The sequence below is a fragment of the Rana temporaria genome, chromosome 13, assembly GCF_905171775.1.
Source record: "Rana temporaria chromosome 13, aRanTem1.1, whole genome shotgun sequence".
NCBI lineage: Eukaryota > Metazoa > Chordata > Amphibia > Anura > Ranidae > Rana > Rana temporaria.
In genome coordinates this window covers 96,979,834-97,004,505 of record NC_053501.1, presented here as the reverse complement: position 1 = coordinate 97,004,505, position 24,672 = coordinate 96,979,834, and the positions used below count along the sequence as shown (strand labels likewise).

General features: G+C 42.6%; 1 protein-coding gene across 5 annotated transcripts in view; it reads right to left on the bottom strand.

The window, feature by feature from the left end:
* The window catches only part of ARHGEF11 (Rho guanine nucleotide exchange factor 11), a 302,232-nt gene that overhangs the window by 32,120 nt on the left and 245,440 nt on the right, over window positions 1-24,672 (bottom strand). For all 5 annotated transcript variants that reach the window (XM_040332151.1, XM_040332146.1, XM_040332148.1 and 2 more), the window contains 8 exons: window positions 21,079-21,158; window positions 18,339-18,464; window positions 15,276-15,393; window positions 10,452-10,630; window positions 8,302-8,377; window positions 5,343-5,510; window positions 3,708-3,795; window positions 2,508-2,615 (listed from right to left, as the gene is read on the bottom strand). In XM_040332151.1, the coding sequence (XP_040188085.1) occupies window positions 2,508-2,615; window positions 3,708-3,795; window positions 5,343-5,510; window positions 8,302-8,377; window positions 10,452-10,630; window positions 15,276-15,393; window positions 18,339-18,464; window positions 21,079-21,158 (943 nt within the window). The remainder of the gene's footprint in view (window positions 1-2,507; window positions 2,616-3,707; window positions 3,796-5,342; window positions 5,511-8,301; window positions 8,378-10,451; window positions 10,631-15,275; window positions 15,394-18,338; window positions 18,465-21,078; window positions 21,159-24,672) is intronic.

Below are 24,672 nucleotides of genomic sequence, written 5' to 3'. Positions count from 1 at the left end.
CTTACTCCCACCACCACAAGAATACTGTGTATTCTTTGAACTATGGTATTTTTTTTAGCTTTGAGGCAGTGAAAAAACACACAAATGATATATCATGGATTAATGAAAAGCTGATGGCTATCCTGGCAAATTTCGCAGAATTTGGTGCCCATAGATCTTATACACCCATCCTTCTAGATTTGATCGCCTCCTCCATAGAATCAAATTTTTTAGCTATCGATACCCCTGGGACCTTTTCCATCTTTTCCTCCTCTTCTTATTCCTCTGCTCTTTTTATGTTCCCCCAATTTCCTTTTTCTTTTCCCTCCCCATGGCCTTCTTTTTATTTTCCATTATCCCCTTCTCTCCATGATTGGATAATCTGGGATTTTCCATGTCTAGACAGTTTCCAGCTGGCTTTGCTCCTCCTCAGAGTGGCCTTACCTCCTCTTTAGTGCTCGTTGTACACTTGATTATGAATATCCTTCATTATAGGTCTGGACACAACTGCCTGTTTACTTGATGTACTGTTTTTTTATTTTTTTGGCTGTTTTTCCATACTTACTATGGCTACCATCCATATTTCCCATTGTATACTTTATTTCTATTTGAATAGTGAGTTAAATCTGTGTAATAAACTTTTTAGTAGAGAACTATGATGATTTTTTTACATCACCCATTGGTTATTATATATGACTCTGTATCAGGTTTTGTTTGTGATTTGTGGAATGATGACATTTCATTGCCTTTACACTGTTTCCTTGCCTCTTTAAAAATTATAATTAAAGATTATAAGAGATTTTAAGAGAAAGGTGTCTTAAGAGAAACATTGGAGCTGCCATTGTTGACCTGTAAATATTGGCTGCCAAGTGGTTGTACTGACTCTTGGCCTTCAATACTTCGAGTTCCACACCTGGAATAAGTATATAGGGCCAGATTCACGAATAATTACGGCGGCGTAACATATCCCCTTTACGTTACGCCGCCGCAAGTTTTTGTCGTACGTGCTTGATTCACAAAGCACTTACGTGTAAACTTGCGGCGGCGTAGCATAAAGTCATCCGGCGCAAGCCCGCCTAATTCAAATGGGACGTGTACCATTTAAATTAGGTGCGTTCCGTGCTTTTTGAATGGTGACGTGCGTAACGTACTTTCGTATTACCGGACGTCTTACGCAAAAAAATAAAAAATTGAAATTCGAAGCGGGAACGACGGCCATACTTTAACATGGCTGCTCTAAATGTAAGCCATGAAAAAGCAGGCTTATGTTTGAGACAGGAAAAACCGACTAGCGACGACGTAAGAGAATGCGACGAACGCGCGTACCTTCGTGGATCACCGTAATCAGCTAATTTGCATACCCGACGCAGAAAACGACGCAAACTCCACCCAGCGGTCGCCGAAGTATTGCATCCTAAGATCCGAAGGCGTACGAAGCCGTACGCCTGTCGGAGCTTAGCCAAAAGCCGTCGTATCTTTGTTTGTGAATTACAAATAAAGATACGACGCAGCAAATTTGAAAGTACGCCGGAGTATCAGCAGATACTCCGGCGTACTTTTTCTGTGAATCTGGCCCATAGATCAGGAAGGTCACATTATAGAAGTCAGAACTCCTTACCTGCATACTTATTCATGGTAGTGACTTAAGATTTTGGAGGAAAAAGGTCAACACAATAGCCAAGAAAATTGTATTTGCAAAATGACAAATCAGCAATGGCAGCCAGCATGGTTCTCTTAGGTAGGATATGGTTTGTTCACTGATAATAATTTTTTTTTTTACTTTAAAATCCCCTCCTTTCCTCTCTAACATGACATACCCTAGACACCTTTATGTATATCTGTAGCAAGTACTACGAAGCACCCAACTTGCATCTTGATTCAACATACAACATTAATGCGGAGTTCCACCAATTTTTTTATTTTTTTAAAGTCAGCAGCTACAAATACTGCAGCTGCTGACTTTTAAAACAAGGACACTCACCTGTCCAGGGTGCCGATGTCGGCACCCAAAGCCGATCTGTCCCTCGGCTCTCAGGTGGAGGCGCCGCCATCTTCGGTAAGGGAATCAGGAAGTAAAGCCTTGCGGCTTCACTTCCTGGTTCCCTACTGCGCATGTGCGACTTGCGCTGTGCTATTCCACTGGTCCCTGTCTTCTGGGACCTGTATATCTCCCAAAAGACGCAGGGGGGGGGGACAGAGGAGGCGCAGGAAGTGGCGTAGATAGCGGCGGGTGGCTTGGCTATCTATGCCCGGAAGTGGGAGCAAAATACCTGTATTAGACTTTAAAAAAAACAATAAAATTCTTTGTAAAATCAAACGGTTTACAAACAGGTTGGAAAATCTGCTTTTCTGCAATAAAGAACAAACGGCCCTTTCAGCACACCTCTACTGCGGTCATTTGTCACATATGTCGGTCATAAAAAGTCATGGTAGGTTCACCAGCTTTGAGGTGGGTGGGCAGATCAGTTTTTTCTGCATCATCAAGTACAGTTCTCCCTCAGGCAGCTAGTTTTATGGAGTAAAATTACCCGACAGAGGGCACCCTTGTGTGGAGCAGGCCTGGAGAAACACGTTTGATGGAAGAAGAAGGGTTTTTCATTGCATTTTTCGTGGCTTCTTCTAGCAGCTCTTTCCACCTAGGAAAAAAAACAAAAGTAATAAACAATCATCTTTGAATATAACTTACATCTGTCTGACCTGGGCTCCTAGATCCACTTTTGTCTTGAAATCCATTTTCCTAGTGGGACCCTACTTTTGGGTGGTGCAGGGTCTCCTCTTCTTCTACCCCCTGCCCTTTTTTCCTATTAAACTTTTCTTCTCTCATCTCTTTTTGTATTGGATGACAGTGAGGGTTTTTTTCCACACTTTATGGCCTTATGCACAGACATTTGCTCCAAAGTCCTAAAGCAAAAAAATCCTCAGAGCGTATGTGCCTCCAGGGGAGGCGCAGGTGTCAATACAAGGGAATAAGTGGGCATACTCGTTTAAGGGCGATCGATTCTGCATCAACGTTTATCCAAAAATGCACATACCGGGTATTTCCCCAAACATAAAAGTAGCAGGGAACAGTGGTCTGTTGCAGACTCTGATTCTACTTAAAAATGAACTGGTTCCCCTGATCCCCATCAATCTCAGTCAGTAGTGTATTTAGGTTTTGTGCTACCTTAGGCCTGACTAAACTCGTGCACCCCCTAATTTAAATAGGACCCACCCCTTCCTGACAAGGACACACCCCTTTCTGTTTAAGACCGCCCTGAAATTTTCGAGTGGGATTTCCTCTCACTTCCTGTTTGGCTATGGGGCAGGAAGTGATGGGAAATTTCTGTAATGGGACAGGGATGGTAAAAAATAAACTGACATGGGCTATAAAACCTCCATTACTCTATCCAAAATGAAAGAAAGAAGTGTTGCCTATAGTTCTACTTTACACAAAAATTTCTGATCATTTTATGGAGAGGACTAAGAAGATATAACCATGCCAATAGTGCAGCAGAAAACGTATAGCACAGTGAGGAAGGTCTGTGGTCCAGGATGATAGGACAGTCAAAATTAGAAGCAGTTTGTGTTACACCAACAGTGTAGCGCAAGCCGGCGGGGACTCTTTCCGTGCTGCCCCCCTGCAAAGTGCTACCCTAGGCCTGGGCCTTGTTGGCCTAGGCCAGGATACAGCATTGATCTCAGGTCAATATCTTCATCTATAACTAGCACTCTTCTACTGCAGAACTTACATATTTTTCTCCGATGATGTCATGGCTATAAGCTCATAGATCTGTGGGCCCAATTCCGATGTGCAGATAATGAAGAACGCCCTCTTGTCTGTAAATAAATAAAAAGGACATATTTGGGTTATATCACATAATAAAACCATATAATACCACATGGAAAAGGAGGTGAATATTGACGTTACTGTCTTACAACTGCAAACCAAGAAGCTGATTCGTATTCAATTGATCACCAGTTAGCAGTACACGTCGACTAAATGTATAAACTAAAAACTATCATAAAAATGCTGCTTGATCAATTTGAAAATTCCCAAGGCAAATAAAATAAACGTGCGCTTGGTCCATGCAAGAAAAATCAGCAGGTTAACGTTAATGAATATTTAGGTGAATAATCCAACTATAAATAAAATTATGTTCAGTGATTAACGACTTCCGGACCCCTGCACAATTATATACATCGGCACTTTGAAGAGGGATATCTCCGTTATGGCAGCAGCTAGCTGCCGTAACCCAATCGGTTCCTCTCTGCGGCTGGTTATGGAGACGAGTGAGGGGGAAGATGGCCCCTACCCATCTCCATACTATAGCAGGGCGGACGCAACATCAAAACGTCACTTCCGCCCATAGCTCTTAAAGAGCCATTTTTTGTATTACATTGTAGTGTAAATATGAGATCTGAGGTCTTTTTGAGAGGAGCTGTCATGCTTGTTTCTATTACAAGGGATTTACATTCCTTGTAATAGGAATAAAAGTGACCCAAGTTCTATTTTTATTTTTTTTAAACAGTGTCAAAACAAAGTAAAGTAAAAGAAATAATAATACAAATTTTAAAGCGCCCCATCCCGACAAGCTCGCGAGCAGAAGCAAACCCATACGTGAGAAGCGCCCGCATATGAAAACAGTGTTCAAACCACACATGTGAGGTATTGCCACGATCGTTGGAGTGAAAGCAATAATTCTAGCCCTAGACCTTCTCTGTAACTCAAAACATGCAACCTGTAGAATTTTTTAAACGTAGCCTATGGAGATTTTTAAGGGTAAAAGTTTGTTGCCAATCCACGAGTGGGTTCAATTTTGAAGCGCGACATGTTGGGTATCAATTTACTCTGCGTAACATTATCTTTCACAATATTAAAAAAATTTGGCTAACTTTACTGTTGTCTTATTTTTTAATAAAAAAAAGTGTATTTTTTCCAAAAAAAGTGCGCTTGTAAGACAGCTGCGCAAATATGGTGTGACAAAGAATTGCAATGACCGCCATTTTATTCTATAGGATCTATATTTATTCTATAGAAAAAAAATGATAATGTTTGTGGGTTCTAAGAAATTTTCTAGCAAAAATACCTAATGATATCCCACCAAATTGGTGCTGACACCTTTCATGTGCTCCCACATTAAACATAAATATCAATAAAGTAAAGTCCTGCGCTGCTTGAATAGTATAAGACCAGTGTTGGTATAAATAAAATTACATTATTAATAGAAAAACAAATATATTGTTAATAAAAAATTGTGCACCTTCACAAGCCTTATAGTCCATTTACAATAAAGCTTTTTCCAAAATTGATGATACCGCAACCCAGTGCTGCTATGTTTTTTAAAGAGCCATGAGCTATAGAGTTGCCACCCATCCAAACGTACCTGTGGCTACAGGTCGCACCAGCACAGAGTTCAGCTTGATCACCGGGCTAAACGTCTGCTTGGTATCAGAGGAGACCACTGTGGTTTTACTGTGACATTTAAGCACCAGCTTCTCATCCTGTTTCTGCAGTAGAACCAAGAGATCTTCCAAGAGGAGAACATGGAGGTCTGTAGGAATGAGATAGAAAAATCAAAACATGGTGTACAAAGAAAAATATAGCAGGTAGCCCTTGTATATTTATACATATTCATGTTTAACATTCTTAAGCTGAACAATGGATTATGGGGGGGTGGAGGTGGCATGCAGCTCTAATATGAGAATTATTCTGATCCAACACATATACAAAAAAAAAGCTGGACTGAATTTTCTAAATTAACCCAACCTTAAAGTCTATGTTAATTTTTTCCAGCAAATGCGGTATGCAGTCAAGGGGCCCCCAGTAGACATGAACTTTGTAAAGTCGCGTACACACAATCGGTCCATCCGATGAGAACGGTCTGATGGACCGTTTTCATTGGTTAACCGATGAAGCTAACTGATGGTCCGTTGCGCCTACACACCATTGGTTAAAAAACCGATCGTGTCAGAACGCGGTGACGTAAAACACAAAGACGTGCTGAAAAAAACTAAGTTCAATGCTTCCAAGCATGCGTCGACTTGATTCTGAGCATGCATGGATTTTTAACCGATGGTTGTGCCTACTAACAATCGCTTTTTTCCCATCGGTTAGGAATCCATCGGTTAAATTTAAAGCAAGTTGGCTTTTTATTAACTAATGGTTAAATAACCGATGGGGCCCACACGCGGTCGGTTTTGACCGAAGAAAACTTGTAAGCTATTTGGGCCCACCTGGAAGCCTGGCGGAAAAGCTGCCAGTTAGCAATCCCCACGTCCTGCCTTAGTGCTAGGACACAAAAGTCATCGGATGCTTAATAGGAGGGGTAGAAACCAAAACTCCTACCAGCAATACAAGACATGGGGGTTGCTAGCTGGGAGTTTTTTGACCAAGCTTCCATGGGTGACCATTGGTCTACAGATATTGCAATAAAATTTATAGCCATTCACAGGTTTTTTTTATATCTATTTGGGTCCCTTGACTATGTAGGCTATTTTCTGGAAAGGGGAATTTAGCCTTTAAAGGGTCACTAAAGGAAAAAAATGTTTTAGCTGAAATGACTGTTTACAGGGTATAGAGACATAATAGTTAACTGATTCCATTTAAAAATGATTAAAAATAGATAAAAAAAAATCATATAATGTGCCTGCAGTTTAGTTTCGTTTTTGCTGTTGTTCACTGGTTCTCTGATGTACAGAGAGCCAATAGAGGGCAGTCAGCCAATAGAGAGCAGTGATACTTTGTCTAAAACTCCTCAGCACCAATCCAGTTTTGTTTTACACACAGTAATCACAACTCCTTGATTAGTCACCACAGTGAGAAATCTCCCAGTACTGTGGTGATCAGGAAACAGACAACCAGGAAGTGTCCAGAACAGAGAGGATTTACAGCAACATCAAAGCAAAAACGAACAATGAGGACATGAAACCAGGACTGCAGTAAGGTAAAGGAAGCTATTTAGCTAAAAAAAAAAATTCCTTTAGTGACCCTTTAAGATTTCCTGCCCCCCCAGTATTTCAAATTCGCAAGATTTCAGTTTTCAACTATGGTGTTGTCCTTTAGATCTCTGAATTTGAATATCTAAAGAGAGCAGATAGTGGTCTTTGAAAATAGCTGCATTAAGTGGTGCTCTGTCTATAAGTAGACACTGCCAACTGACATTTTTAAAGGTATTATTTCAAATTCGCAAGATTTCACATTCTTTACTAGACATGTGCAATTTGTTCATTCGGAAATATCTGAATTAATGAAAACCTGTTTAACAATAGAATATTCGTAAATTTGTACAATCGTACATTCGGAAATGCTTAAATTCGTACATTTGTACATTCGTATATTCAGAAATCTGAAATAATTATTAACTAATAATAACTTAACTATTACTAACTATTAAATTATAGGTATTGGAATTTTCTTTCAAATTTGGCTGTTAGTGAACGTAACGATTACAAATTTATTAGAAGATATGTATTATTTTCTGAAATAACAAATGCCATATCTAAATGAATGGAACGTAATGAATTAATAATAATAAAAACTTTTTTTATTATTTATTATTAATTTGTTTCGTTCCATTTGTTTAGCTGCGACATTTGTTATTTCAGGTAATGCGCAACTTCAGATAAATTCGTAACGTTCACCAACAACCAAATTGGAAAGGAAATTACAATACCTATAATTTAATAGGTAGTTATTATTTTGGCTTTTCTAATTTCCAAATTTTCTAATTTCCGAATGTACGAATTTACAAATTTACGAATTTACGAATATACAAATTTACAAATTTACGAATATACAAATTTACAAATGTACAAATGTACAAATTTACAAATGTACAAATGTACAAATGTACAAATGTACAAATTTACAAATATACAAATATACGAATTTACAAATATACAAATTTATGAATTTTACGAATGTACGAATTTACGAATGTATGAATTGCGATCATAATGAATGACCCAAATAACAAAAAAACAAAAAACAAATGAAACGCAAAAGAAAACAAACACATTTCTTGACAGTGCATATGTCTAGTCTTTACTTCAACTATGGTGGTGTCCTTTAAATATCTAAATTTAGATATCTATAGAGACGTTTTTCTAGTTATTAAAGGATAAGATATATTACAAAACTTTGTCCCGTGGCTATTATTTGGCCAAAAATAAGCTGGTGCTAGAGACAATGGTTTATGCCTCCTTCATATTATTCCATAGGCATACACAAAGACTTGCATGTATGTTTATGATAGTAGAGGGCTGGCCAGCATTGACTTGCATAGCAGACCATCCTTCTACATCTATGGGCACCTTTAGGAGTTTTCAATAAAGATCCCATACCTATAGTCTTATCTTTTGTGATCCTCCAAGTTAAAGAGCCTTCATGGATCATTCTCCTTGTTGTCAGGTCCAGGTTCTGTAAGCCGAAAAGCAGATTGTTATTCTCACCGCACATAAAACTTGAATCATACATGCCGTCATTCAAACCAGAAGAGTTTAGTAGCAAAGGGTAAAGAGAGAAGGAAGCAGAGGGACAGCACTGGAACATTGAGAGTAGGGATGGGGTCAGGCATGTCCATAAACTAGTCCTAACTCGCTTGAGCTATCCCACCAGGAAGATGTCACTGCAGACCACCAATCATACGCTTGCCTCGCACCCACACATATACAAGGGGTGTGTTTAAATGTGGCTGCAGGGCTGGGAATGCCTCAGTCGCCTATGATTGGTGGGGCACAGTGACAGCTTCTTGGACAGATAGCTCGGGTGGGTTTCGGACTGGTATCCAAACACTCTGAGCGCATCCTTGATAAAGAGGGTGGTTAGTGCTTATTTTCTTTAATGGGCTTCAATTTATTAACATAAAATGTGTGTGTGCGTATATATATATATATATATATATATATATATATATATATATATATTTATACACATACATAATAAAAAACGTCATACTTACCTACTCTGTGTAATGGTTTTGCACAGAACAGCCCCAATCCTCCTCTTCTCAAATCACCCACCAGCGCCCTGGGCCCCTCCCTTGTGACGAGTACCCACCATGGCAAGCCGCTTGCTATTGGGGCGCTGAAGCAATTATGCAATAATATACAAACTAATCCATATAAGCTATACAACTATTCCGAAAGGTGTTTACGGATTCCCTCTATCTATTGCATAAATGTATTAACTTGTCTAAGCCTATAATTAGCTAGTCTATTGAGACTCTGATAAGCACAATTATATAAGGTTATCTTTTAAAGTAAACACACTGCTGCTAGTAAAACAATATATTTTGTTTATTTCCCAGGAAAATAGGAATATGCTAATATTACACGCTAAACAGCAGAATATCAAAAATACTTATCACAATTCTCTAGACAGACTCCTTGGCTGGGCTCTGGATGGCAAAAGAGAGCTTTGTGGTTCAAACGGCCCTTTTTAAAAACCTTAATCACACCTCATCCAACCCCCCCCCCACCCCCATTGCCAAGCAAACTAGTATTTTTGACGAATCAAAGTGGTCACAGGGAAGTCCTCCTCAATAGATTATATTACCATCCGTCTTGCTGTATTGGCCTCTAGGGGTAGTATTGCCCATGTATCTGTTGCTCATTTAACTTTTGTCATCAATTATCTTGGCAGCCATAGCTCTCTTTGAAGCTTGCTTGCAGAGTGGTTAATCAATGATTCCCATCCTCTTTCGGTTAGCCAGATTATATTAACTTGTGTTGCCTTCCAAAAGGCGCTCATGCATGCTCACTCCTGAGCCAGCTCTGTGTGTCCCTTGGCACACACAGTGCGGCTTGGCCCTCCCCCCCTGCTACTTTCTCACTGGCTGTGGTGGACAACAGCAGGTGCCATTGGCTCCTGCTGCTGTCTCTCTGTCCACCAAAGAAAGAGAGGCTTAGGAAGCAGCGTGTCTTGCATACACATCGCTGGATTGAGAGTGGGCTCTAGCATATATTTGGGTGGGGGGCAGGGGGAGAACTGCATGCAGAAGGTTTTTTACCTAAGATCAATTAAGGTAAAACAACTTCTGCCTTTAGCACCACTTTAAGGGCCCAAAATATAAACATCTTCTGCACCACTGCAATAAGGTACAAAATTGTTCCTTGCAACATAGGGTAGACACAAAGAAGAAAGAAGCCAAGAAAAAATGCAGTATTGGTAATATTTTACAAAGGACTCTCACGGGGTCACAAATCCCCAAAAATACAGAACAATATAGAAGATGAACCCCCTTGCCGCCGACATAATGAAAATGTGTAGCAGCAATGAGGGTGGGTTGTAGCACCCACATATCGCACATTTGTGTCCATGGATGACTGAGTATTCTGGGCTAAAAATGCGCTCACTACGCTCCCCTACCACATTGACAGAGTTTTCAGGCAGTTCATGGTCTCTCATTATGATTGGGTGCCCCTCCAGGTGTAGGGACCCACTTAAAGGGACATCAGGGCTGGGTGAGAAGACACTGTGCCCTCTCGCTCACCTTAAACTCTGCTGCCAACGGATTATTGGTCCTCTCCAGGGATGTGAGGTCCAGACGTTTCTGGTATTCCGCCAGTCGATATCTATTCTCCCTCTGCTTTACCGACTCGTTCACGTATTTCAGGATATCCCGACATCGATCCCGGCAGCGGCAAAGCTTCTCGTATTCCAGTAAGCTGGCTGCAAGACACGGTGCTAATGTGTTAAAATGTATATAAACCCAAACAATGAATTTCTATTACTGTACCACATTCTCACTATGTTATGGAGATAAGGAAAGGGAGAGATGTTCAGTAGCAAAGTCCTAGGGCAACAACATGGCTACTCCATAAATACATTATGGTGATTGGTCATTATAACCCTAGAAGAGGAAGGGTGTTACTGGCAGGATCACCAGATGAAAATAATCAGGAGTCTAAACAAAGGAAACTAATGCAGATCACATCTAAGAACTGGTATATAATGAGAACCTGAGGTGGAATGTCTCGTAGAGTGGCAGCCCCGGCCCGCCTCCGTGGGAAACTTGTAAGAAAAGAAATAGCTGCACATCCAAGAATTACGATTGCCTTTTATTGTTCAAAGTGATAACACCAAGGACACCAACACAAGGTCACAGACGCGTTTCACACATACATATTGTGCTTAATCATTACAGTAGTGATTAAGCACAAGATGTATGTGTGAAATGCGTCTACGTGACTTTGTGTTGGTGTCTTTGGTGTTATCACTTTGAACAATAAAAAGCAATCGCAATTCCTGTATTTGCAGCCATTTCTTTTCTTCCAAGAACTGGTAAGCTGCATAAAATTACATGCTTATTCTTGGGTTAAAACACTTTAAAATTCATAGATTGGTTTTAAAAAAAATCCAGTATTGAATGCTGTATAATTAATCTATCTGTCTCTTTATGAACCCTTTTACTGTCACTGCTGTATGCCATATGACGATGGCGAGCAGGGTTAACACACACTCCTGGTGGCTGCAGTCTCTGGGAGTATGTGTAAATCTGACATGCCGACTGTAATCTGCCAGATGGAAACAATCTGGTGGCTATGCAACGGGCCTAATTCTCCCCCCCCTCCCACCCCCTATAAGTGCCAGTCCCACCTCCCCTTTCGTGCTCCCCCTCCCTTTTTTCCTAGGCTACAAGCGCCCATCATCGGCCCCAGGACTGGCATGGCAGGAGCCATCGGGTAGAGAGGATGGGTAGACAGATGTTCACTGATCTCTCCTTCATGCTAGTGACCCAAAAGAGATGTCCAAAATGTCACTTCTGGGTCCTGGTGTCACTTTCCCCAGCCAGTACGCTAATGGAGCTTGATTTAGGTTACATTAGCTTTATTGCAGGGCAGGTGAGACATCAGGGGTCATATAGACCCCTGATGTGTCATACATTTTTTTATAATCTCTTTTTATTTATTAAGACAAATTCCAACATACAACAAAAGGATACACATTGCACAAAATATCTGTATAAATCCTTTCATTGACATACACCACACTAACCCCCCCACCCCGAGAAAACACAACTGGTCCTTGATCAAAAGAGAAAAGAGAAAAAAAAAGGCCGACCCACACCCGTTTGTCTGCTCATAACCAAAACTCAATTTGTGCAATATATTATTTAAAATATAATTAAGAAGGGGCTTTGCAGCGCCCTAATACGTGTGTCAAGCAACCAACAGTACAAAAAAAAAAAATAAGGGTATATAATTTCAAATGACTATTTTCGTGTCCTATTATATTTGGGGTTTTAATTCAATATAACCTCCCTACTATTTCATTTTTATACCTCTTCACCTTCCATTTCAATCTACCCTTCCTTATGTGATTCCATGACGTGTTACTTATCCCGTAGCTAATTTACTATCATAAATCTGATGTGTCATTAAAGACAACATGTTACCAAAAAAATCATCACAAAGGGGACTTGTGGAGAAAAATACAGTTTAAAAAAAGTGTAAAAAAATTAAAGCTACACCCAGACACTTAAACCCACCCCCTGAAAAAAATATAAAACTAATTTTGGAGCCCCCCACATACATGCGAATATAAATGCATACGTCGGGGACACTTACGCAAGACAGTGTCTATTGCAAAACACAAAGTTACATACCATGTGCACGCTAGAATGAGAGCAATACATCTAGTCTCCTTGTTCATGATTAAATCTAAATTGATGACTTGTAGGGGCTGTTAAGTGTCGTCAATGGAAAATAGTCAGTATCAAAAGTTTTTCGCCGTTCCAAGTGCACATGTGATTTTAAAGCTGGACATGTTGGGTATCTATTTATTCAGAACAACCTTGTCTTTTTATATTTCACAAAAAATAGGTAACATATTGTGCTTGTGTACCCGAAAATTTACTTTAGTATATGTTTTACTGCAAGTTTATTTCATAAACCATTGCACGAATATTGAGTTAAATAAATTAGTGACTCCAGCAGTTATCCTGTTCACATGACCAGAGAAAGATTTTGGTTTTTGAAAATGTGACAGTTTGAATAACTATTTTTGTTTTGCCTTTCTGTTTATCTAACTGAACTGAATGCTGTTAGTTTTCAATACATAAAAAATGCAGAAGATAACGCGGAGAAAAGAAAAAATCATACATTTACATAAAACATTTTCTTTTTCAAATATCATATGGGCCCAGGGCCAGGACAAGGGGTGGGCAAGAAGGGTAGCTGCCCAGGGTGCAGTCAAGATCAATGGATGACAACCAGCAGGTGGCAGACTCAGGTCTGCTCTAGGGCCCCGTACACACGACCGGTTTTCTCGGCAGAATTCAGCCAGAAACTCGATGGGAGACGTATTCTGCCGAGATAACCGGTCGTGTGTACACTTTTCGCCGAGGAAACCGACGAGGATCTCGTCGGGCCAAATAGAGAACATGTTCTCTATTTCCTCGTTAGTCAATGGGAAAAGTTGGTTCGTCGAGATCCTCGGCGGCTTCACAAGGAACTCGACGAGCAAAACGATGTGTTTTGCCCGTCGACTTTCTCGGACGTGTGTACGGGGCCTGACAGTTACTGATGTCACATGCAGTTCAACATGCCCTCTCTCAACCTCATATGCCCACAGCTGACAAGAAAAACACACAATGCATGTGCAACCATTTGGCATACAATTGGCAGTAAGCACCCCATGGCAACCAAGCAACAGGGGGCAGAGAATGATCGCAGGGCGGTGCATACAATCTATGGCATATATTAGAAGCAGGGAAGGGGGTACAGTTCTGCATCCTAGCCCCGGACACTGAACTAACCTGTATGGGCCACCTGTATACATGATTTAAAAAATAAGTCCTGCCCATAGAAACCTGATTTTAACTTTCATGCACCTAATGCAAATTACAGGAAGAGGGGTAGAATCTCGATGGTTGCAATTCACAGTATAGGCAGTTCTTTCGTACATAGGCCCCTATAAGTGGTAACATTTTTAAAGAAAGCAGAACAAGGTTTTCACAATTTCAAAGTCCCAATCTAACAATAGGAGTTAATTTTATTAGGTAAATAGATATCCAACATGTCCAGCCTTAAAACATAGTTGAAGAAACAACTCGGGAGGGATGAATAGTTACAAAAAAATTGAGAAAAAGTTTACACGAGATCTCTCTAGTACAAGGCACAAAATACGTTGGGCTGGCATAATATGGGTGACACAAATCCACACAGTGGCCACTGATAGGTGAGCTTAGAAAATTAAGGAAAAAGAAAGTGTCCATGTAGATTATGTTGGTCAAATACGTACAACTAGGGCACAGCGGAACGGTTCATCCCACAGTATAGGGGAAATTAACTGACTTTCGGTATAACAAAGAGAACATAGTGTAAATGAGTATTGACTCAAGTAAAAGGGAAAGTTGGGCGGAAGATAGAAAAGGACACTACAGGAAAAAAGGGAAAGGGCAGGACGGGGGGGGGGGGGGGAGTATCCTAGAAGGTAAAGATGGGAGGAAGACAATAGTGTGTGAAGAACAAAAGGAGATGGGTAATAAAAAATATGGGAAGATAAGGGGAGAGTTCAGTAGAGAACAGCTAGTTTGGGTGGGAGACAGCTGTGGACTGGAGCTCTGACGAAGGGGGACCATCCCCTGAAGGGCATCAACTGGTTTTATGACATCCATTTGAACCAGAGGAGTTCCATCCCATTCCTTGGCTTACCGTAGGTACAACGCTATTACATATTTGGCTTTTGTGAGTATGTACCCTTTTTTATCTTTTATCAATGTTCTGTGGATAATGCACTAGGCGTTTGAGCCCTTTGTTCCTTTTGGCTGGACTGGCACCGCTGGAGGCTACTTGGTTGCAGGTCTCTATGTGAAGGGTATAGAGGGAATCGCTTCCAATGGGTTGTACCCCAATTGTAGGTGATAGACTCCATTGGAGTTAAGGGCTGCTACCTTTCAGATAAAAATAATGGGGCCATTACTGCAGAGAACACTTGGGTAATTGAAGAGAAGCACCCAGTGTCCAAAAAGACGCTTCATGATTTATTATAATCATTTAATGAAGAGAAAAGAATACAAGTACAGTCAATGTGTGTCAGAAGAATTGCCCCCACCCCCTTCATTAAGGCTGTATTTCTTAGAGAATGGTTAGGCTCTGAGAATGTTATAGAATACATTTGATCAGCAGTTCTGTAAAATGCTTGTGTGTTGTGGAGCACAGGCAGCAACTAGAGAATAGCTGGATAAGATGGATCCAACAGAATCATATTATCCTTGAATGAGCTCCTTGAATTCCAGGTAATACAATTTTTGAAGAGACCCTGTCACACAACTTCTGCCAATACCAATTACCCCCAAAATGAATAATCTTACCATCCGTGTGTTTGATGATGTTCTCCAGTAGTAGTGGGTATTTGGTCAATCGCTGCATTTCTGACACTATTAAATCCTTAAGCTGTAGCCTCCGACACTGGGGACTGCTCTCTGCCTCCTATCATTAGGAAAAGACAAGAACATTGTGAATAAAAATTGGAATTCGAAAGGATAAAATGCACAGGGGACAATTGGGGGAATTAAAATAAGCACAACCGATAGTTGTCTGGCACTATGGCCTTTTTATAATGGCCTGCGCCAGAATAAAAAATATTTACAGCCCCTTTCGGTAACTTTACCGACACATGCGACAGATTCATGTAATTCTTAATTGCGCCATTTTTCCAAAGTGACGCTATTAATGCACTAAATTCAAAAGTAATTACCTTGAGTTTGTAGATGAGCACACTGGCCCAGATTCACAAAAGAGATACGACGGCGTATCTCCTGATACGCCGGCGTATCTCTGTTTTAGGGTCTTCCTAACTATGCTACTGATTCATAGAATCAGTTATGCATAGTTTGCCCTAATATCCGACAGGTGTAATTGTTTTACACTGTCGGATCTTAGGATGCAATACCGCGGTCGCCGCTGGGGGGAGTTCGCGTCGTAAACCAGCGTCGGGTATGCAAATTAGTAGTTACGGCGATCCACAACGGTTTTTCGCGTTCGCTACATCGCTGCTAGTCTAGTTTCCCGTTGCAAAGTTAGTCATCGTTTAAGATGCCCTAACTTTACACTAACGTTCCGGCGTAAAAATGTAAACATTTTTCCTTCTTGCGTAAGACGTCCGGGAATACGGAAGTACGCTACGCACGTCGCCGCTCGAAAAAATGACGTCACTTCGCGCAAAGCACGGCGGGAAATTCAAAAGGGAGCATGCGCAGTAGGTCCGGCGCGGGAGCGGGCCTAATTTAAATGGCACACGCCCCTTTGAATTACGCGGGCTTACGCCGCCGGCGTAAGTTTTCACGCAAGTGCTTGGTGAATCAGGCACTTGCGATGAAAACTTGCGGCGGTGTAACGTATCTACGATACGTTACGCCGCCGAGATTCTACGTGAATCTGGCCCACTGTAGTTAATTAAGACCTACTCTATCTCTGCGTACAGAGGCAGACACAGTGCCTATCCCTGTATGCAGTGTAGCAATGCTGCATATTTAACACCGTTACCCTTTCCCTGCAACTGGCTGTAAAGGACTTCCTAAGGACCCCCTAGAAACCAATGAAGCTTAAAAGGATGAGTTCACCTTCGTAATAAAAAAAAAAAATACTATGAGCCTGCAAAGCACTGCATATCGTGAGTGCAATGCAGGGGTCTTGCAGACTCTAAGGCCTCGTACAGACGAGGGGACAGTCCGCTGAAAACGGTCCGCCGGACCGTTTTCAGCAGACATGTTCCCTCGGAGATTTCTGTCTGATGGTGGTACACACCATCAAACAGAAATCCGCGCAGACAGACAGCGCGGTGACGTGTCCGCGCCGTCGCCGCGACGCTGGAAGGTCAATGCTTCCACGCATGCGTCAAAGTGATTCGATGCATGCGAGGGATGGCGGCCGCTCCGACATGTACGGTGAGTCTGTACAGACGACCGAACATGTCCGACGGACAGGATTCCAGCGGACATGTTTCTTAGCATGCTAAGAAACATGTTTTCGCTCGAAAACGATCGGGTGGACAAATGTCCGCTGGAAACCTGTCCGGTCGGCCGTACACACGACCGAACATGTCTGCTGAAACTGGTCAGCGGACCAGTTTCAGCAGACATGTTCGATTGTCTGTACGAGGCCTAAGTGTACCTCGTACAGGCAGGCAGTTACAGTCTGATATGAGTACTCACAGCCCCTCTTAACAGTCCCCTGGTAGTTCATTGAGAACTACAAGCCAACAGCCGCAAAGGTTGTTGGTACTTGTAGTTTCCCATTCATAGAACACATTTTTTATTGTTACAGCGAGCGGTGGGAGAACATCCCCCGCTTGCTGTCAAGATGGAGAATCGGGGACAGATGCATCTGAATATGGGTGTAACATGTTACAAAATGTGAACTTATTCTTTAAACGGGTGGAGCCTAATAAGAAAGCTGAGACATTAGTTCCCCATCAAGTCCACTCTTGCCTTGTAATTGACAGCAAGCAAAGGGCGGATTCTAAAGCCAATAGCCGGCTATCTATTGGCTAAGGATCTGTCTACTGCCTCCTGTCAATCAAACATGGAGTAAACCTGATGGGGAACTTATGTCTATGAATCCCCATCAGGCTCCACCCCTAGGTTTAAATCTCACTGACAGCAGTCGAGCAAGCCCAATTGTAATGAGGGCAGAGCATCCATTTAGAAGCTCCAGTCCAGGGCTCAAGTCCTGTGGGAACGCGTGGGAACGGAGTTCCTGCACTTTTTTCACAGCAGGAACTCAGTTCCCTTTGCAGGACTAGAGCAGCCGAGCAGCCCGAGCCAATCCTTCACTAAGCGGCGATGCCCAGCTCGAGTCACTGTCAGGGGCAGGCGAACCTTAGTAATCCTTTATGTTACTGGCCGCTTCCTGTATATTGATTCATTGGGTAGTGTGCGGGTATTCCGTCACTTCCTCGATGCCGCAATGTCTCCTGGGAGCTTTTGCCATTGTTCCCAGGAGACATTGCGGAGGTCTGCCGCGATTTATCGCGGGATTTAGAAAGAGCTGCTTTCTAAATCCCGCGATAACTTGCGGCAGACCTCCGCAAAAAAAACCATGCGGTTTAGTAATTATGCATATGAGGGTATCATGTTTTGGTGGGGGAGTGGATCTTGGGTGGGAGTTCCCACACTTTTTTCCCCAGGACTTGACCCCTGCTCCAGTCCCACTGTTCCTCCACATACGATGCCTGCCCCATGCACCTGTCTACAACAGGTACATGAATCTATCACCCACACAACATTGGTCATGTGGAGACACATCAGAATTCTAAATAGTGTCGTAGATCTTTAACAATTTCCCTGAATGTTGTTAAGACACAAAAATTTGAAAATAAGTAATGAAAAAAAAATGAAGACAAGAGAATAAGATGTGACTAAGTAGGACATCACCTGCATAAAGAGATTAAACCGCGCTTCTTTCCTCTTTTTGGTTTTGATCAGGTCAAGTGCAATGGTTTGGCAAGAACAAAACTTGGCTGTTTCTTCACGAACTTCCTCTCCAGGAGGTCCATCGAACTATAGAAAGTAAAAAGAATGATGAGACTTGATCATGAGCGTGCTCACAAGTGAAGACCTTCATATGGGAGAATAAATTGTGAGGTTTGGCCAATCATGTCAAGTTCCTTAAATTTCATAACACTTTTCAAGGCAAAAATAAAGAGCAATTACCTGTACATTCCATATCTTGGAGCACAGTACAGGACAAGGGCAAAGGTTTCATAAACCCTTTTATTGCCTGTGTTCCGTACTTTAAAATCAATCGATATATATACACACACACACACACATTATATATACACACACACTGTATATACTCGTGTATAAGCTGACTTTTTCATCACATTTTGTATGCTGAAAAAAGCCCTCCTCGGCTTATATTCAAGTGAGGGCAGGGCCGGCCTGGCCTACTGGGATACCGGGACATTTCCCAGAAGCCAGCTTGCCCTGGGGCCGCTTTGAACTGTGGCTGCAGCGCTCCCCTCTCTCCCTCGCTTACACGGCAGGAGCTGACATTTTTGGCCGCGCTGTGACAAAAGTCCCGCCCTCTTCCTAGACCAGCTTGTGTGATAGACAGAACACTTTTGTCACAGCGTGACCAAACATTTCAGACTGAACTCTGAGATACAGCGGGAGATGCCCACTGTGCAATCCAGTTACTGACTGCTGAGACTGCATGGACAGTCACTACTAGTGAGGCTGCAATGACGGGCACATTGAGCCTGCAATGATGGGCACAGTGGGGCTACAATGATGGGCACTGTAAGGCTGCAATGATGCTCATGGTGAGGCTGCAATGATGGGCAGTGAGGCTGCATTGATGGGCACAGCGACGCCGGCAGCCTCTGTGTTGTCTGTGCCGCACTGCATCTTGAAAATTTACCAGCAGCTGCTGCAATTCCCACTCTAGGCTTATACTCGAGTCAATACGTTTTCCCAGTTTTTTGTGTTAAAATTTGGTGCCTCGGCTGATATCCGGGTCGGCTTATACTCGAGTATATACAATATACTGTATTTTCTGGGGTATAAGGTGACCGGGCGTACAAGACGATCCCCTAATTTTACAGTTTTTGCCTGTACTCACCGTATAAGACGACCCCCCCTTCCGAGGCTTCATATTTCTTCCTTCTTGTGGTTGTAAACGTTGCCTAGAGGCTGGGTAAAAGCAACTTTAGCTGTGGGACTACAAGGCTCAGCACCACGATGTCTCTTCACAGGGGGGGGTGCTTTGTGGGAGAGTGTGCAGGTGACATGGCAGACCTCTTACCTCTATCAGAGGGAGAAGAGTTTAGATGAGGTTGTTGCTGCTCTGTCTCCTCCATGTCAGATACCTGATCATCATGTGGGGCAGACACAGGCAGTGAGCTTGGCGGCGGGATGTCTCTGTCCTGATCGGCGCCATTTGGAGCCGGAAGGTATGGGCGCTGCATATAGTAATCCATGAGCCTGCGTGTTCATGATAATCGGGTGGGCAACTGGATGGCTTTGTGTAGCTCAATGGAGGAGCGGAGGTCAGGGATTAAGCGGCCATATTCGATTGCGGCCAGACCACGCCCCTGCGCAATGTATTGCTGCACATACATCAGGCATCCGAGGAGCTGACCCGTTGTAAAAGACGACCCCTGCTTTTTGGCTGTTTATTTTTATTTTTTTAAGGGTAAAATGTCATCTCATACGCCGAAAGATACGGTATATATTTTTTGGCAACAGCACAAATCATATAGGTTACCTCTCATGAGTAGTATCCTGTGCTCATATGGCTGTACAAATCCTAGCTCCATTGATGCTAGATATTACTCATAGAGCTTCTCCTTTGTGAGTAAGACTGAGGGTTCCAGCTCCCATACAGTAAAGGATCCAGTCATTCACTCACCATGTCATCTCCTCTCATCCATTTACAAAAGGCTTGCATTTCTTTCAGAGAATGCAAGGCATTCTGTGAATTGAAAAGGTAAGAGAAGGTGCAGGTCAAGGCACGGATCTCCCCTTGTCCTTTCACAGAACACCTTAAATTCTGTGAAACAAGACACGGCTTTTTGTAAGTGGACAACTGGTGAGTAAGGGGAGAGTCACTGACCGTATGAGAGACTGAACTCTTGGTTGCAAAGCTGGAAAAAGAGCACTGTGAGTAATATGCAGCATCAATGAAGATAGGATTTGCACAGTAAACAGCAGCCTTCTGACATGGGATACTCATTAAAGTGGTTCTAAAGCCTTAAAGTGTTACTAAACCCACAACAGTAAAATCAGTCTGTATATGCCGTAAAATGCTTGTTATACTCACTGTGGAACCTAAGGGGTTAATCCTCTGCATTGTATAAAAAGGCTGTTTGATCCTGTATGCACAGATCCTCGCCTTCTTGCACTGCCCCCAAAACATGTTGGGATAAGACAGAGTAACCAATGGAGTCACTCTGCACACTTGTAGTGCAAAGTGGATTTGCCTTTTGGAAATAACCCCCTAAGTGTATCTATATATTGACTTTTTTCATGTAGGTTTAGGAACACTTTAGGTGCACTTTATATGTGCTTTTTTAGGACCCCACCGAACCCTAGCTAATGTGAGGCTAAATTAATTTTACATTCAACCTGAGCAAACAGAAAAAAAATGACCTTGTTTCTCCAGCCTTACCCGAAACATCATGAGATCACCGATCTCCTTAACGACAGGTCCTTCTTCCCTCACCCTTTTCATGACTTCTGCCAGAGAATCTGGGGGAGAAAACAGAACAGCGTATAAAAACTTACAGCACCTCGTTACTTATGTCAAAATCATCCAAACATATATGATCAGATGAGAACTGGATGAATGGTATAAGCTGGTGGGCCATGCATCCAAGTCAAACTTTAAGGTTTTACTCCGATAATACATGGCCGTGTCTAGATTGGTCTCTGGAGCCTCCTCATTATGTTTCAGGGGTTTGGGTAAAGAAGGCTCGTTCCTCTTGATGGGCGTTCTCAAAAGTGCAAAGATTTTGCATAAGGGCTCATAAGTTCATTTCTACTTTGACAGGAACAAACCTCATAAAAACCAAACAACAGGCCCTTTTGGGCCACTCTGTGGTAGAGGCTCTTAGGTATTACATGGTCCCATCTAGATTGGTCTCTGGAGCCTCGTCATTATGTTTCAGGGGTTATGGGCAAGAAGGCTTGTTCCTTCTGATGGCATCCAAGTCAAACTATAAAGTTTACTCCGATAATACACGGTCCTGTCTAGATTGGTCTCTGGAGCCTCGTCATTATGTTTCCGGTGGTTATGGACAAGAAGGCTCTTTCCTTCTGATGGGCATTCTCAAATGCGCAAAGTTTTTGTATAAGGGCTCATAATTTAATTTATACTTTGACAGGAACGAACCTCATAAAAACCAAACAGGCCCTTTTGGGCCACTCTGTGGTAGAGGCTTCTAGGTAATACATGGTCAAATCTAGATTGGTCTCTGGAGCCTCGTCATTATGTTTCAGGGGTTTTGGACAAGAAGGCTCGTTCCTTTTGATGGGCGTTCTCAAAAGTGCAAAGATTTTGCATAAGGGCTCATAATTTAATTTATACTTTGGTTTCTATGAGGTTCGTCCCTGTCAAAGTATAAATTAAATTATGAGCCCTTATGCATATACTTTGGTTTTTATGAGGTTCGTCCCTGTCAAAGTATAAATTAAATTATGAGCCCTTATGCAAAATCTTTGCACTTTTGAGAACGCCCATCAAAAGGAACAAGCCTTCTTGTCCAAAACCCCTGAAACATAATGACGAGGCTCCGGAGACCAATCTAGATGGGAACATGTATTACCCAGGAGCCTCTAGCACAGAGTGCCCCAAAAGGGCCTGTTTGGTTTTTATGAGGTTCGTCCCTGTCAAATAACAATCCTTTTGGGCCACCCTGTGCTAGATGCTCCTAGGTTCAAAAGACGGCTAATTGCATTTGTTTTTGTAGCTGAAAGAATGGCTATAGCCAGGTCTTGGAAGTCTTCTATAGTCCTGTTTGACTTGATTAAGGCTAACTTATCCTGGATAACGATTAATGAAAGTTTTTTGGCTACCTTGAATGATCTGCGATCAGAAGTCTGCTCTTTGCTGACGTCACCAATATCAGTCCAGGCACCACGTCACCCCGACTCTGAGAGTCCGCCAGGTGCCTGGACTGATAGCTGTCTCCGCCTCTCAGCGAGCCTCTGAGATGGCCGCTCCCCGCCCCTGCCCAACTCAGCGCTCCAGTGAGTGTGGAGGAGCAGAGAGTAGAGCTGCTGATTGACAGGCAGCAGTTCTCTGCTCGGGGAGCCGAGAGAACCAAGACATCAGCGATGTTGGATCGCTCAGTTCTCAGTGCAGAGGCAGTGGGGGACAGATGCTGCATCCACCTAGGCAAGTATAAAAATGCAATAACCCCCAAACCCATACTTCTTTTTTAACACCAATCCAGGCTACAATACCCCCTTAATGGGAAGGCGCATCCTGGCGTTGTGTTTATAGTCAAAACACCAGGTGAGCATATTGTGGTGAAGGTGTGTGGAACATGGGGTGATTCAGAGTAGAAGATTGGTGTGGAGCAGAAGATTGAGAAGAATTAGGACTATTATAAATCATGAGACATTTTTCACTAAAGAAGATTTATTAATAATGATGGTTTTACTGGTGATTTGGGGTATATATAAACATTGCAGCGCGGTATCGTGAGATTTGAAGGAATATCTCCCCCACTGAATTGACAGACAGCAGGAAAAACCTGAAAGCTGGTGTAACCCATCCTTGCTCTATTAATAAAAAAATAAGGCTTTGGCTGCAGCTGGTCTTTAAATTGGCAAGACAAATCATGGCTTATTGGCTGTGTTTGAAATACAAGATATGATTTCTCAGCTGCATAATTAACGGTCTTAAGAATGGAAATCAGGTTGGCTTTGCTGCAGAGTGGGAGGCCTGCCAGTAGCAACTGCTACAAGATAACAGAAGAGCGTAGAGGAGACGGAGACTGGTTATATATGAGACAATTGGTAATCACGTCCATGTCCTACTTATGCCAAGCAAACATGTTCAAACCACAGTCAGAAGACGAATATTCCAGCCATAATGCTAATACCCTGTACACACAACCGCTTTTTTCCGTCGCAATAAACTCAGATGGTTTTTCCGACGGAATTCTGACGGAATTCCGCTCAAGCTGTCTTGCATACACACGGTCACACCAAATTCCGACAGTCCAAAAACGCGGTGACATACAACACGTACGACGGCAGTATCAAACGGAAGTTCAATTCCAACGGCGCCACCCTTTGGGCTGCTTTTGCTGATCCTCGTGTTAGTAAAAGTTTGGTGAGAGACGATTCTCGCTTTTCAGTCTTCGTGCTTTTCAGTTTGTTACAGCGTGACGAATGTGCGATCTCCATTACGAACGCTAGTTTTGCCAGACTGATCGCTTCTGTCTCGTACTTGATTCTGAGCACATGCATGTTTTTAGTGCGTCGGACAAGCATACAGAAGAGCGGATGTTCCAATAGTTCTATGGGGCATACACAAGGTCGGAATATCTGATGAAAAGCTCTCATCTGACTTATTCCATCGGATATTCCGACCTTGTGTACACGGAATAAGAAATGTATTATTTGTAAAGCTGGCCATAGATGGTTCAAATCTCGTCCAGTTCAGAAGGGCCTGGCCGAGATTTGAACCGTGTTTGAGCAGGCAGATTGTACCCAGGTTGATCGATTGATCAACTAACTTTGGTACAACCAGCCTGTTGGCTTTTTCATGCAATTATTGCCAGCGGCTGTAGTCACTAGCAATAATCACTGAGTGTTTCAACACAATAGCTCCACATGAGAGATTCCTGATTGTGTTGATGGGGGAATCGCATGATTTTCTTTTCTGCAACCCATGGTTGCAGGAAAGAAAATCGCTCCATCTATGGCAGACTTAAAGCGGAGTTCCAGCCTTTTAATGTTTATTAAAAGTCAGCAGCTACAAAAAGAATAGCTGCTGACTTTTAATAAAGAGACACTTACCTGTTCCACGGTCCAGCCGTTGCGGCCGCACGGAGCGTCGCTCCTCTCCCTGCTCCTCCATTCACACTCTGGGCACCCAGCCGCGACAGCTTTCGGCTTCACAGCCGGGCATGCACTGCGCATGCACGAGTCGCTCTGCGCTCCCGGAGTGGACAGGCGATCTCCTGGGACCTGTCACATGTCCCAGGAGATCACCTAGAGGGAGGGGTTGCCTAGGGGCAGAGGAGGCATC